This window comes from Aethina tumida, chromosome 4 (genome assembly GCF_024364675.1).
Source record: "Aethina tumida isolate Nest 87 chromosome 4, icAetTumi1.1, whole genome shotgun sequence".
Classification (NCBI taxonomy): Eukaryota; Metazoa; Arthropoda; class Insecta; order Coleoptera; family Nitidulidae; genus Aethina; species Aethina tumida.
The window spans coordinates 13687060-13699463 of NC_065438.1; the positions used below are offsets into that span (position 1 = coordinate 13687060).

General features: G+C 30.4%; 2 protein-coding genes across 2 annotated transcripts; one reads left to right on the forward strand and one right to left on the reverse strand.

The window, feature by feature from the left end:
• Positions 1–561: 561 nt before the first annotated feature.
• On the forward strand, positions 562–1472 carry LOC109595993 (dynactin subunit 3-like). The gene is made up of 2 exons (XM_020011443.2): positions 562–681; positions 734–1472. The coding sequence occupies exon 2, from the start codon at positions 736–738 to the stop codon at positions 1288–1290; it is 555 nt and encodes a 184-aa protein (XP_019867002.1). The 5' UTR covers positions 562–681; positions 734–735; the 3' UTR covers positions 1291–1472.
• Positions 1473–1710: 238 nt separating this feature from the next.
• On the reverse strand, positions 1711–6050 carry LOC109595987 (uncharacterized). Its single transcript, XM_020011436.2, has 6 exons — positions 5740–6050; positions 5448–5513; positions 5099–5390; positions 3017–3295; positions 2814–2961; positions 1711–2753 (listed from the first exon to the last, which is right to left on the reverse strand). The coding sequence occupies exons 2-6, from the start codon at positions 5482–5484 to the stop codon at positions 2265–2267; spliced, it is 1245 nt and encodes a 414-aa protein (XP_019866995.1). The 5' UTR covers positions 5485–5513; positions 5740–6050; the 3' UTR covers positions 1711–2264.
• Between the last annotated feature and the right edge of the window lie 6354 nt (positions 6051–12404).

Consider the following 12404-nt stretch of genomic DNA (forward strand, 5'->3'; position numbering starts at 1 on the left):
TTCATAGTGGATACAATAATCACAGAAAAAAAATATTATACATCTTATAAACCAATATAGTAATATATAAACTTATTTAATACATTTTAATAAGTTTCTATAATTTTGGCCATTACTGTATACTAAATATAACAATTAAGTTTTATAATGTTGGAATACTATTAATAAACTAATAAACGTAATAGAAAATTTCCATCCATTATTGATTATTAATTATTATTTATACAACAAATTTTAATGTAAATTATTAATTTCAGAGAAATAAAAAATATTTATATTTTATTTGTATAAACATGATTTACATTTTAGTCTCTTCAATATATGTTACTGTCCTTCAAAATTTATGATTCCTTGATTACTTGGAAATATAAAAAAAATAATTATAAAAATTTATGTTAAACATTTCATAGTACTGCTTAAATTTCAATTTAAATTCGTATATGTAATATTAATAATTATTACTTACGAAATTCTGAGATACATTTAACCTTATACTAATTAGAAACTGTACTATTTTTAAGCTAATTAATTAATTTAAAGGGCTGATTAAGTGAAATTTTAAAAAGCGCGCCAATTATCATATGATGGCACTACCAGTAAATGATCTACTGCGGATCTGTCATATTTGTCAAACTTTGTGATTGTCAAAATATCAGTAAACAAATATATTATCAAATAACAGTAAGTTTAAAATTATCTAGATGATTAGTGAGGTACATTTCAAGATTTTCAGCAATGGACGTGCTAGACCTGCTCGAAAAACGCATTGCAGCACTAGAGCTTCAAGTTTTGCCCAAAAACGGTGATGTTACGGGATCGCAGGTTATAACCGATTTATTAATGCAGACGCACACGATGCTGCAATCCGCCCTCAGTTGTCGTGAATCTATTACCACCATCTTGAACTACATGAACACAATTAATGATTATTTGGATCCGAACAATGGAGAGAGTGAACTTGAAATTGATGCAAAAAGACATGCTCTTTTAGAGTTGTATCCTGAGTTAAAGGACACTGTCCAATTGGTTTCCACTATTGAAAGTCTCACTCCTTATACAGACTCAGCGAACATAATGAAAGTTACAGAGTTATCAGGAAAGTTGGAACAGCTTGCAGTTACTAATTTAGGAATCTATGATGAAAATAGAGAATACACCCATAATGTTATTAAATGCTTACAACAATATAATGATATTACTAGTTCAATTAAGATTTTGTTTGGCCAATTGGATAAAGCCATGACTGATCTAGAAATTGCACTAGAACCTAAAATTACTGCTGAAGAATAGTATAATTTATTTATTACTGAATTGTATTTAATTTTATCAAATTAATTAAGAAATAAAAATATTGGATGTCCAGCTTTAATTGTTGGAAGTTTAAATTTTTATATCCAACTAATACTTAAGATATATATATGTATTTTGTTTTATATTGTGTTATAAATTTTAATAAAAAATTATAGATAGAAGAGTACATTTTTCCACTTCACCTTATAATATAATTATTATAGAATCAGTTTTAAATCAAATAAATTTTGACCTTGAAACGTTTTATTAAATTAACTTTCATTAATGTAAACATGCATCACATTCCTTTTCTATAAAAGAAATAGAAATGACGCACTGCAACCAAATATTTGATTCATTTATTGGATCTGTTAATATTAAATACTTACCTTATCATTCAGGTTATAAAATAAAACGGTATTACGTTACGCATTCCAAAAATTTTATTTGAATCAAATAAAAATGGGAACATTACATTTTACGTATAGTATTGTATAATTGTGTAAATTGTTGGGTCGGTCTCCTTTGTACAATCAAGTTAGTTGACCAAATTTAAAGACAAATTAATGATGGAAAATCAATAACAGCTTTATAAAAAATATTCTATTTCACTATCTTTACGGCATCGTTCATTAACAAACAAATTAACTTTACATCAAAATTTTTACTAGCTTTACAAAATAAAATACACCATATAAATTATTCCATAATTCTTGAATATTGGCATACATGTAAGCAAGGGTAGAACCTTTATATAAGACAGTTTCTTTTTTTTTTTTTTTTTGATAATAGATCTGTTAAATCATTAATATTCAATTTCGTGTGTGATTCTATAAAAAACTGTAATATTTAAAGACTTACAAGATGCCATTGGAGATCAGTTACTTTCCACATAGGCTTCAAAAGCCAACTGGCATCTTAACCAAAAATAATTCATAATCAAATAAATAAATCATTAAATTAGGTGCTCTAAATTATTCCTGTAACATATCTAACATTTCTTCCTTCACTATAACCTCATCTTCTACAGTTATCTCATGGATATTGGAGATATCATTGTCTATAGTCACTTCGTTTGCTACGTTTTCCTCGATGGTCACTTCATTAACATTGTCCTCCAGTGTGACTTCGTTCACAAACACTTCTTCAGTTTCCGGAACGAAGGCCGTTTCGAAAATGTTCTCACTAAGGAAGGTGCCGTCTTCTATGACCACACCATCCTCCTGTACAACTTGATCTTCAAGGACCTCCTCCTCGATTCCATCCGTCAACAGGTGCGGCACCTCCTCAGTCTCCACAACTTCCTGCTCCTCCACTTCCTCAGTGTAATTCAGTTCATCGTTGATGTGCGCATCTTGCGACTCCTCATCTTCCTCGTTCTGCTGCAGAACATGCACATTGGTCGACGTGGGCTGTTTCAATAAGTTGCTAGACTTAAGCAGGTACGTTTTCGGCAACACAAACTGTACAAAACAATGGATCACAACGGGCAAATGTGCAAAAACACGAACAAGAATACTTACACTAGAATTTGATTTGCTGCCTTGCGGTAAAACTTTAAGAAAAACATTCTTCCCCGATGACGTTTTAACCACCAACAAGTTGGATGCGGTCGTCGCCTCACTTGAACTCTCCACTTCTTCCGTGTGTCCCACCTCTAACGCCTCAGACCTGTTCAAATCAGCAGTCACAAACACCTTATCAAAAAAGCATTTCCAGTCCTTACCCTCCTTTATCTGAAGGATTAACGGTGAGACCGTAATGAATGTCGGCCTGCCACGGATTGAACTTTCGCACTTGCTCGTCACCCTCAGTCTCCTCTGTGTAGCCGTTCGTCGTCTCGTCATAGTCGTCGCTGTCTTCGCTGCCGCCGTCCATTCGTAGCAGCTTGCTACCCTTGTGGTACACATCGCCGTTGCCGCGACGAGCCGCCGCCCTTCGCCTTCGCGTGATCGTGTAGTGCATTGAGTCGTAGCCCTCGCGTCGCATCATTTCGGGAAGGTATCTGGAAGGGTAAATATTGGATTTGACCTCTTAGCAAGTTTCTGTTTTTTAAAATAATTTTACTTGTGCTTCTACTTCTGTTCCTTTTGTTTTTTTTTTTTTTGTTATATAATTTAGAAGTGACGAAGATATTAATTTAAACGTATGATTTGAAATAGCAAATTTAAATATATTTGTTTTTTGGCTCTTTTTAATAATACTCTTTAACAGTAAGAAGTTATTCTTAGTAACACTTGTATTATTTTATTGAATAACTCACTTTCAGTAGGAGGAAAAAAACATTGCTCTCCAGAGAAGAGGGAAATAATTAACATGAAACATCAGGGTCTAAATATTGCTAACATCATTGTAAACTTAAGATACTCCAGAAAAATTGTTTACAATGTTATTATCAAATATGATACAACACCCATTGAAAACACAATAATGAAACATCCTAACAAGATCTTATAAAACGATAAATTAGAAGAATCAGTAAATGAAATCCTTTTTTGTTTCCCAGGAAAATAAAAAGTGAATTAGTTGAATTAACGATATCAACGTGTCTAGTAGAACAGAAGTCGACTGTGTGAACAAGGATATATTTCAATAAATATCAAATGATATATATATAGATATAAAAAAAAGAATATTCGAACTGGACTAAAGTTTGTACAAAAATAAATTAACTTCTAAAATTTTGGTGAAAAGTATTTTGGAGTTATGATCCAAGTGCAATAGACTATGATCTGATGGTAATCAATTACCGAAGATTATTGGTAAAATAGACAATTTCACATAGAGATATTATGAGAGATGTAATGGTACCATTTGTCAACTCTAATTTACCATCAGTTACAACAACTTTTATGCATAATAATGATCTGAAACATGCGTCCAAAGTTGTTCAAATGACTCGATTGGCCAAAGTTCGGATCTAAATACAAATCAAATGCATCAAATTTAGATGAATTGTGGTTATTAATTGAAGACTCGTAAAATTTCATTTCAAACGATCATTGCCGGTATTTAATTGAATATTTGCCTCACCATTTACAGATAGTTATAATGAACAAGGGGTACAAAATATTTATAATTTTGTTTAAAGTTATGTAGTAATTATTTAACAAATATATATTTATCAAAAGTGTGCTATTTCTTAAGTAGAAATAATTTTGATTTAGGTACAAAATAAATAACGGAGAAAATATATATTGTAATTATTTTAAATAAAATATAAAATATTTTGCATCCATTTAATTAGAGGTTTGTTTTTTTTTAATTAACAATAAATAGTAATGTGTGATATTTCTCTGGCCACCAGTGCATTTTCAATTTTGAAATATAGCAAAAACAAGAGATTTATTCTCATCAAATTTTCGTGACTCATGCATATTAAATAAACGTTGTAATAAGTAACTATCGAATTTTGCCTTAAATTACATAAAACTAAAAACATAATTTCCTTTACTTTATCTTATGAGAAAAATAAATGTTTCTGAGACAATTTTAAATAAGAGCCATTTGCCATTTCTTATGCTTTAAAAGGTTTGTTTGACATTTTGACAGGAACTGTCTCAAATCCTTCATTTTAGAAGTAGGAAACTTGTCACTTATAGTGAAATTTGTGAAGTTTTACAATGTACTGACAATAAGTCTGCCTGTCATGTGACAAATGACAAGAAGTCATCTACTGTTAATCTGTCCATATTAGTGATTATTTTCATTTTATTGCATAAAATAACATATTTTATCAATTGAACTCAATAAATAAGACATTCTGCAGCAAATCCAATCAAATCAAGATTCATGCAACCTAACATACCTTCTCCTTGCATTGATAAACCAGTTGCTGATCTGAAGAACAGTGAGGTTTGTTTCTTGGGACAATATGTGTTTCTCAATTTCGGATGGGTAAGCATTGAACATGTGTTCATAAAGCCAGTTTTTAAGGATTTTAACTGAATCTTTTGGCAGATGGCCTCTCCTTTTAACTGTCCTTTGTTCACCAACATAGTTCTCACTAACATAATTAAACTGGTACATTGGCTGTTCATCTTCGGAGCCTGTTTCATTCTCTTCTTCAGCACTGCTAGTAGATTGAAACCTTTGGTGTTCTGGAATTTGTTTGTGAATGCAATACGTTAATATAGGACTCATTGGTGGCTACATACCCGTTTCCCTTAGGTGGTATTGGTTTGATGTGGACATTGTTGTTGTTGTTTTATATTTACATTTACCTAAAATATTGTGTGGTTAAGGTTTGATCAATTTGATGATTAATAGCTGGGAAAAACGCCATGGTTACTGCTATTTGCATATATTTGTTTAAAAAAAAACGAGTGCATCGAAATATTTATCTCGGTGAATGTGTTTAGTTAGGTCAAGTTATAAAATTGACTAGCTGACGTCACAATGGTGGGGATGGGTGTGTTGAACATCGCATTTATTTCCAAAATTTCTCACCCGTAATACGAAAATTATAATCGCCAGTACGGCAGTTGATTATCCGATGCCCGTTCCAATAGTTGTTATTATAATTTGACACTTATATATTCGCCCAAACGTCAATATAGTAAGGTTATGTTTTATGCTTCTCAAGCGTAAATACGATCAATCCAATCTATTCCCGGCACCTTTCCATGTCCGCGACACTTCACACCTACTCCTTGCACGCTTTTAGACGGTATTTTCGTAACTTTGTACCAGAATTAATCACAGCATTACAAGGGAAACTGCAGTTCGCTGGCAGTTTTATTGGTCGCGACCGTGGTTGATGCGGAACCATACCAACTTACACCATCGTGACGTCACGCTACGTTCACGCTACCGATAATGAACGTTTCAAATGCGGATCGGGTCTACATCAACACGAATTTTATAAAAATTTCAGAAAATTTTTGCTTATTAATAAAGCATAACATACATAAATGATATTAATTGCTTAATAAATATATAAAATTGCAAATTACATTATTCTCTTGGATAGAATATTTAACTTATATATGATTTATAGAAGTGTTAATGTAAATGTAAGAATAAGTGTTTATAGTTTTGCTACAAGTACGTAATTTTGTCGCACAACAACGATTTACGTTCAAAACGCAGTCGAAACGAATGTAAAATAATTCGGGTAAATTAAATAGAGGAATAAAAATCGCTCCGCGCACCAAAGTTGGTACAACTGTACTCCTTTGTCTTACCGTACAATAAAATATGAACAAATTGCGCTGCGGTCGTGTAGTTTTTTGCCCGCCGCGTTAAAATAATGATAAACCGATTAAATCCCAAACACAATCGCCACGAAATCAATCATCGACATACGCAACCCAAGCGTCCCAGCATCCTTACGTCCCCCGCCAAGCGGCCGAGCGTCGCCACGCCATTGGTGCCCGCACCTATTATTACGTCCCCCACCCCGGCGACCGTTCGAGCACGATTTTTCAAAATAAATCCGTGTCCATTCGAATTCGTACCTCGACGTCGGTGGTTCGCGGTGCCGTTTTCCGACGTGACGGGATGCCTATTATTATTATTATTTTGCGCCAGTGTTTCGCCGGGGTTGATTGTGTGCCGGGGCTACGTACCGAAAGAACTGGTGGTTCTTGTTTTTCGATGGGTGGGGGTTTGGTGCACGTTTATTTGATTTTTTCGTGACTAGATCCACACTCATCCAAGAATAAAGTCCCGAGCAGCGTTTTTTCGGTTGTGACTTTTTTATTTGTTGGTAAGTACGGTGAACCTGTCGCGGATGTTGCGTCGGTCCGGTGTGGAAGTTTTGGTTCCCGCCAAAACGCCTCGGGGGGGCCGGACGAGCGGACGCGTCTCTTCTTTGTTTGGCGTCTGAAGAACGGACTGAACGTTACTTTTGTCTGGGAAAGTTTGAAAATGCTGTAACCAATGATTTTAACCGAAACGTTACCTTTTATTTTGTGAGTGTCGAATTTAAAATTTGCTGGGACTTAAATTATTCGACAAATATTGTTTGACCTTCTGGTTAATTGTTCAAAAGTTGCTAACTGAAATGATTTGGTTGAAAACAGCAATTATACTTTAAATGAACGCTAGATTATCTATTTTCTAGGTCGTCTGGGTTTAACGATCTTAAAATTTACTTTAAAAAAATCTTCACTAAATCATGAATAAAATTATAAAGACTCATTATTCACAATAGTCAAATTTCAAGCACAACCTTTTGTCAAAAATCTGTGGCTAAGCTCCGAATAGAATTTACTACCCAGATTCCAGGAAGCTGCAAAAGGTTGAAAGTAATTGAGAACCTTCCGAGAAGAAGTTGAAAAACAAGCCTATAATTTTTGACCTGCTTTCGACCATAAAAACCATCATAAACCGACCTTAAGCAAAAAGGTTTCTTTGTGACTTGCCAGATGTGCTTCGAAACTGCGGAGTGGAATAATTAAAATTTGCCATTTCGGATTACATTATAGTTCCCTGCGTTTTAAAAATATATAGTTATTGTTTAATTAATTAGAAATTTCCATAAACGATTTTTATTTTTATAACGATTAATGGCTCTTCGTACTCATTAACATTAAAATTTTCTATTAACTTGGCTTCAATTTTTTATTTTTATTCATTATAGAAATTTTTTATTTGCAGTTCTTTTTATTTATTATTCAAATAATTTAATTATTTCAAATTAGCTTTAAAATCCTTCGTGTGGTAGTTAAGATTTAAGACTTTGTAATGTGATTTATGTTTTTTTTTCTTAGTCATGTGACATTAAACTTTAGTATTGTGTGTTGAATTTCTCTTTTTTAGTAATTAAAAATATTTTTATATTAATTTTTTACAAATTATTTAATTACGACTAATTAGCATAAAAATCCTTCGTATACTAATTTAAAAGTTAAACTTTGTAATAGTAGAACTAAAAACGGAAAATGAGATCAACACGAGTTTGTTTATTGTATGTTTTGTATATTTAAATATTGCCCTTTTACTTTTCTTACATATATAATTACATTACTGTTGAATAAATTAAACTTTACTGATGCAAAACCATCAATATCCAGTTATTATTGGTTTATAGTTTATTGGTGATTTTTTAAAACATAGTATGTATTAATTAAACTTAATAAAATGGAACTTTTTTCGCACCCTGTACTTGTACATTTTGCAATTCTATATACTTTAGAAGGCAAATTGTTTAAATAAATTAAACTAGTTGTATATATTTTGTTTAGTAATATTTAATCAGTTTCAAAAGTTAAATGGAGATTTCTAAATAATGTAACTACCATTGAACAACATATACACTAATTTTTATTAATAAATACCACTAATTGAACAAATTAGAACCTTGGAAACCTGAAGTAATTTAAGTTAAAACGGATACAATATCGTTCTAAATCATACAAATATGTTAAATGGTACTTTTTAAAATAAATAAAATATACAAACTTTCCGTCAAACTAATGTTTATATATTTTGTTACTATTTCATAAACTTTTAAATTAAATGGCGGGAAATAACTTTGTCAAAATTCTCCGGATTGTAATTAATTTTCTTATTCCTACAACATTACAAAATTAACATCATATGTAACAATAATTGATTTAAAAAATGGAAATACAAAATTCTAGTCTAGAGATTTCTAAATGAAATACTGGTGTAAAAATATACTAACTAACTAACTATATTTATTCAAATTTTTACTAATACTAATATTTTTTAAAAGTAATAGGAATTTCTAAATAAATTAATGGTGTTTAGCACTACGATTTCTTTTTTAAAACTATGTTTATTACAATTTTTACTAATAATTACAACTCGGAACACATTGGAACATTAGATATCTAAAAAAAATCAACATTTTGTCCAGTTTTACATGCACATTTTACCCACATAATCAATGTATCATGCATTATTACCATTATTAATATGTTAAGTAATATTTTTTAAAAAGAATAGAATCTAAATAAATTCTAAAACATTTTATAGTTTAGTTCTTATTAATACTTAACTAGTTAAACAAATTAGAACCTTGGGAAGCTGAAGAAATTTAAATTATAACTAACAAAATATCTTTTTAAATCATAGATTAAAAGTATTAACAATATGAAATAAAATTAAATCTTTCATCCAGACAGGTGCATATTTTAGTAATATAAATATGTTAAATAGTATTTTGCAAAATAAATGAAACGTATAAACTTTTTGTGAAACCAATGTTTATATATTTTGTGTGCTATTCATCAACTTTTAGTTTAACTGGCTAAAAATATTTAAATAACTTATTATTTTGAAAATTCATATATAAAAATATCAATATTGTAGTGTATATGATGATTTTTTCATATTTCTACAAAATATGTACCATTATTACAGACATATTTATTCTAAACAAAATAAATATTATATGTAATAACAGTAGATTCAAGAATAGAGATTTTTAGGTAAATTGTTGGTGTCTCTTTTATTTTTTAAATTTGTGTACTTTCTACTAATTTCTGTTAATAAATACAACTAATTTCTGTTAATAAATACAACTAATTGAACAAATTAGAACGTTGAGAAATATTATAAAGATATTAACTCTAAGAAATAAAATTAAACCATTTAAGACACACTTTTGGCTGTTATACATATGTTAAATGTTATTTTTTAAAATAAATGATCATTCATTAACTTTAAAATGAAGTGATGGAAAATCTTATAACTTATTTTGAAAATTCATAGATAAAAATATGAATATTGTTGTGTATTTGATGAATATTTTTTTGACTACAAATTTTGTTCTATTATTACCGACAGATTATTTTGAATAAAATGAATATCATATGCAACAACGATATATTGAAAAATAGAAATTTCTAAATATATATTTAAACACTGTAAAAATTTTTTAAAATATGTGTTCTCCAATTTTTATTAATAACATTTGGAAAATAAAGTAATTTAAATTAAAACTGATAAACTATCTTTTTATCATAGCATAAATATATTAACTCTTTTTAAGCCTCAAATTAAATGGCGAAAAGGTTTAAAGAATAGAGGTTTCTAAATAAATTACTGGTGTACTTTAATTTTTATTAATAAGTACAACTGGTTGACCAAATCAGTAACCTGGGAAAGTGAAAAAATTTAACAATAGTAGATTTAAAATTAAAACTAACAAAGTATGTTTTTAAATTATGGATTAGAAGTATTAACCATACAAAATAAACCTTTTATTCACGTGCACATTTTACTATTATGGATATGTTAAATGGTATTTTTTAAATAAATAAAATAAAAACAACGCAGACGTTAAAATTTTCTTTGTTTTCAATTTTTATTTATTATTGTGCGCTTTGTTGAACTAAAAAACACATTTGATTGAATCAGAGCATAGAAAATCATAACAACAATAGCCTTTTATTATTCAGTTTTTATTGCAATGTTGTGGTGGACATTTCGAAATACAAGATAGAAGAATGGAGGTTTCCAAATAAATTACTGCTTTTTAACATTGTACAACTTCTTCCTCCTTAATTTTTATTAGTTACTACAACTAGTTGAACAAATTATAACCTTGGGAAACTGACAGTTAGTTACACTAACCGACAATTAAAACGTTCTCTTGATATAATTCCCGATAATATTGACGCAGATAAAACTTCGCATTTTCCTCACACAAACAAAAGGATTAAAAAAAAGAACACAGTTTATAATTCCCACATTTTAGCCGTGTTTCTGACTCGCCACGTACTCAAAACTAATTATCCACACGGTACATAAAGAACACGAAGAAAATACGTGAAAAAGCGAGAACAGAAACTGGTTCCGAGAACGGAGCGAACGATGGACGTAGTCACATGTCATTAAATATAAATTAGCCGCGGGATTTTTATAATTTCGCCCCGTATTTGTTTTATCCGGAAAATTGGACCGCCTTAATGACGCAGATGTGGAACGCCATCAGACATGATTTTATTGAAAGTTACATCTGTATGACTCTTAGGAATATTTGCAATATGAATTAATACTTCCTCCGGTTGGTATATTTAGAACATTCAGTCAACAAACTGAATTGTTTAATTACACGTCTGAGAAGCTTTTAGTTGACTAACGAAGTCGTTTGGATGAGAAATGAATTCTTAGAATTAGATATTATATATATTTATCGCTGAAACACAACACCACTAAAAAAATTATTATTGTGACTATACGTTTTAATCTTGTGATTTTATTTTGCATGACAATTAAATAATTGACGGGCAAATATTGTTTCATTCAGTCCGCTTCATCGGCGAATAATACCTTGGCGAATAAAATAAATTAGTTTCAGGTTGGTGTGCCTTTCGACAATCTTCCCAGTAACACAGTTGATCGTCGCCATTAATCAGTCTTGTCAATCGGATTGTAACGGTAGATGGGACAGTAGCTAGGCACAATAATTAATGCTTTTTTATTCGGCATCTCATTACGGCATCCAGGCCGATTTGGCGCCGGCCAGTTCTTGCCCGCGGGCTGACGGAGATTTGCGGCCGCGGCACGACGATCCGACATGCAAATATTATACGTTCAAGTTTTCAAAATTTGTTTACGACTTCCTGCGACAAATTTGCATTGGGATGTGTTCGATGTGTTATTAATTTTCACTTCCTCGAACGTTTTCGTTTCGTTTTGTTTAAGTCGTTGATTATTTTTCTTGTGTGGTTCGTGTGCATAGTTTTATATAATATTGTTATTACACCATGGGATAATTTAAAAACTGGGTGTGGTATTGCACAATTATCTTAATTTAAATTATGAGATCTGCACACTGTTAAATAATCATTGCTTTCGTACTCCTAGACAATTATTATGTTGATTAGTGTTTTTCCAATCTCAATCTAAAGTTAAATACAGTGGTGGGGGAGTAATAGTACAGAATTTAAAATCAAACTTTTGTAAGATAATTCATAAAAGTATTTAATTCAAATTAATAAATAAATATATTTCAATATTCAATACTTTTTTTTTGTTACTCAAGTCGGAGTCTGATTTGGTTGGCAAATGAAATAACATTCAAATGTATGTTATAAGTTTTGTGATTGTATTTAACAATTCTCTTTAATAGCTATAATTTTATTCTTAGTATGTTTTAAATTATTTTATTAAATAAATTTATTTTAGTGAGAAAG

Excerpts from the sequence above, each read along its gene's own strand:
- LOC109595993 (XM_020011443.2), top strand. The coding sequence starts at position 736 with ATGGACGTGCTAGACCTGCTCGAAAAACGCATTGCAGCACTAGAGCTT.
- LOC109595987 (XM_020011436.2), bottom strand. The coding sequence starts at position 5,484 with ATGTCCACATCAAACCAATACCACCTAAGGGAAACGG. Across the intron at positions 5,391-5,447 it reads ATACCACCTAAGGGAAACGG|AACACCAAAGGTTTCAATCT; the intron begins GTATGTAGCCAC and ends AACAAATTCCAG. Across the intron at positions 3,296-5,098 it reads TTTATCAATGCAAGGAGAAG|ATACCTTCCCGAAATGATGC; the intron begins GTATGTTAGGTT and ends TTACCCTTCCAG.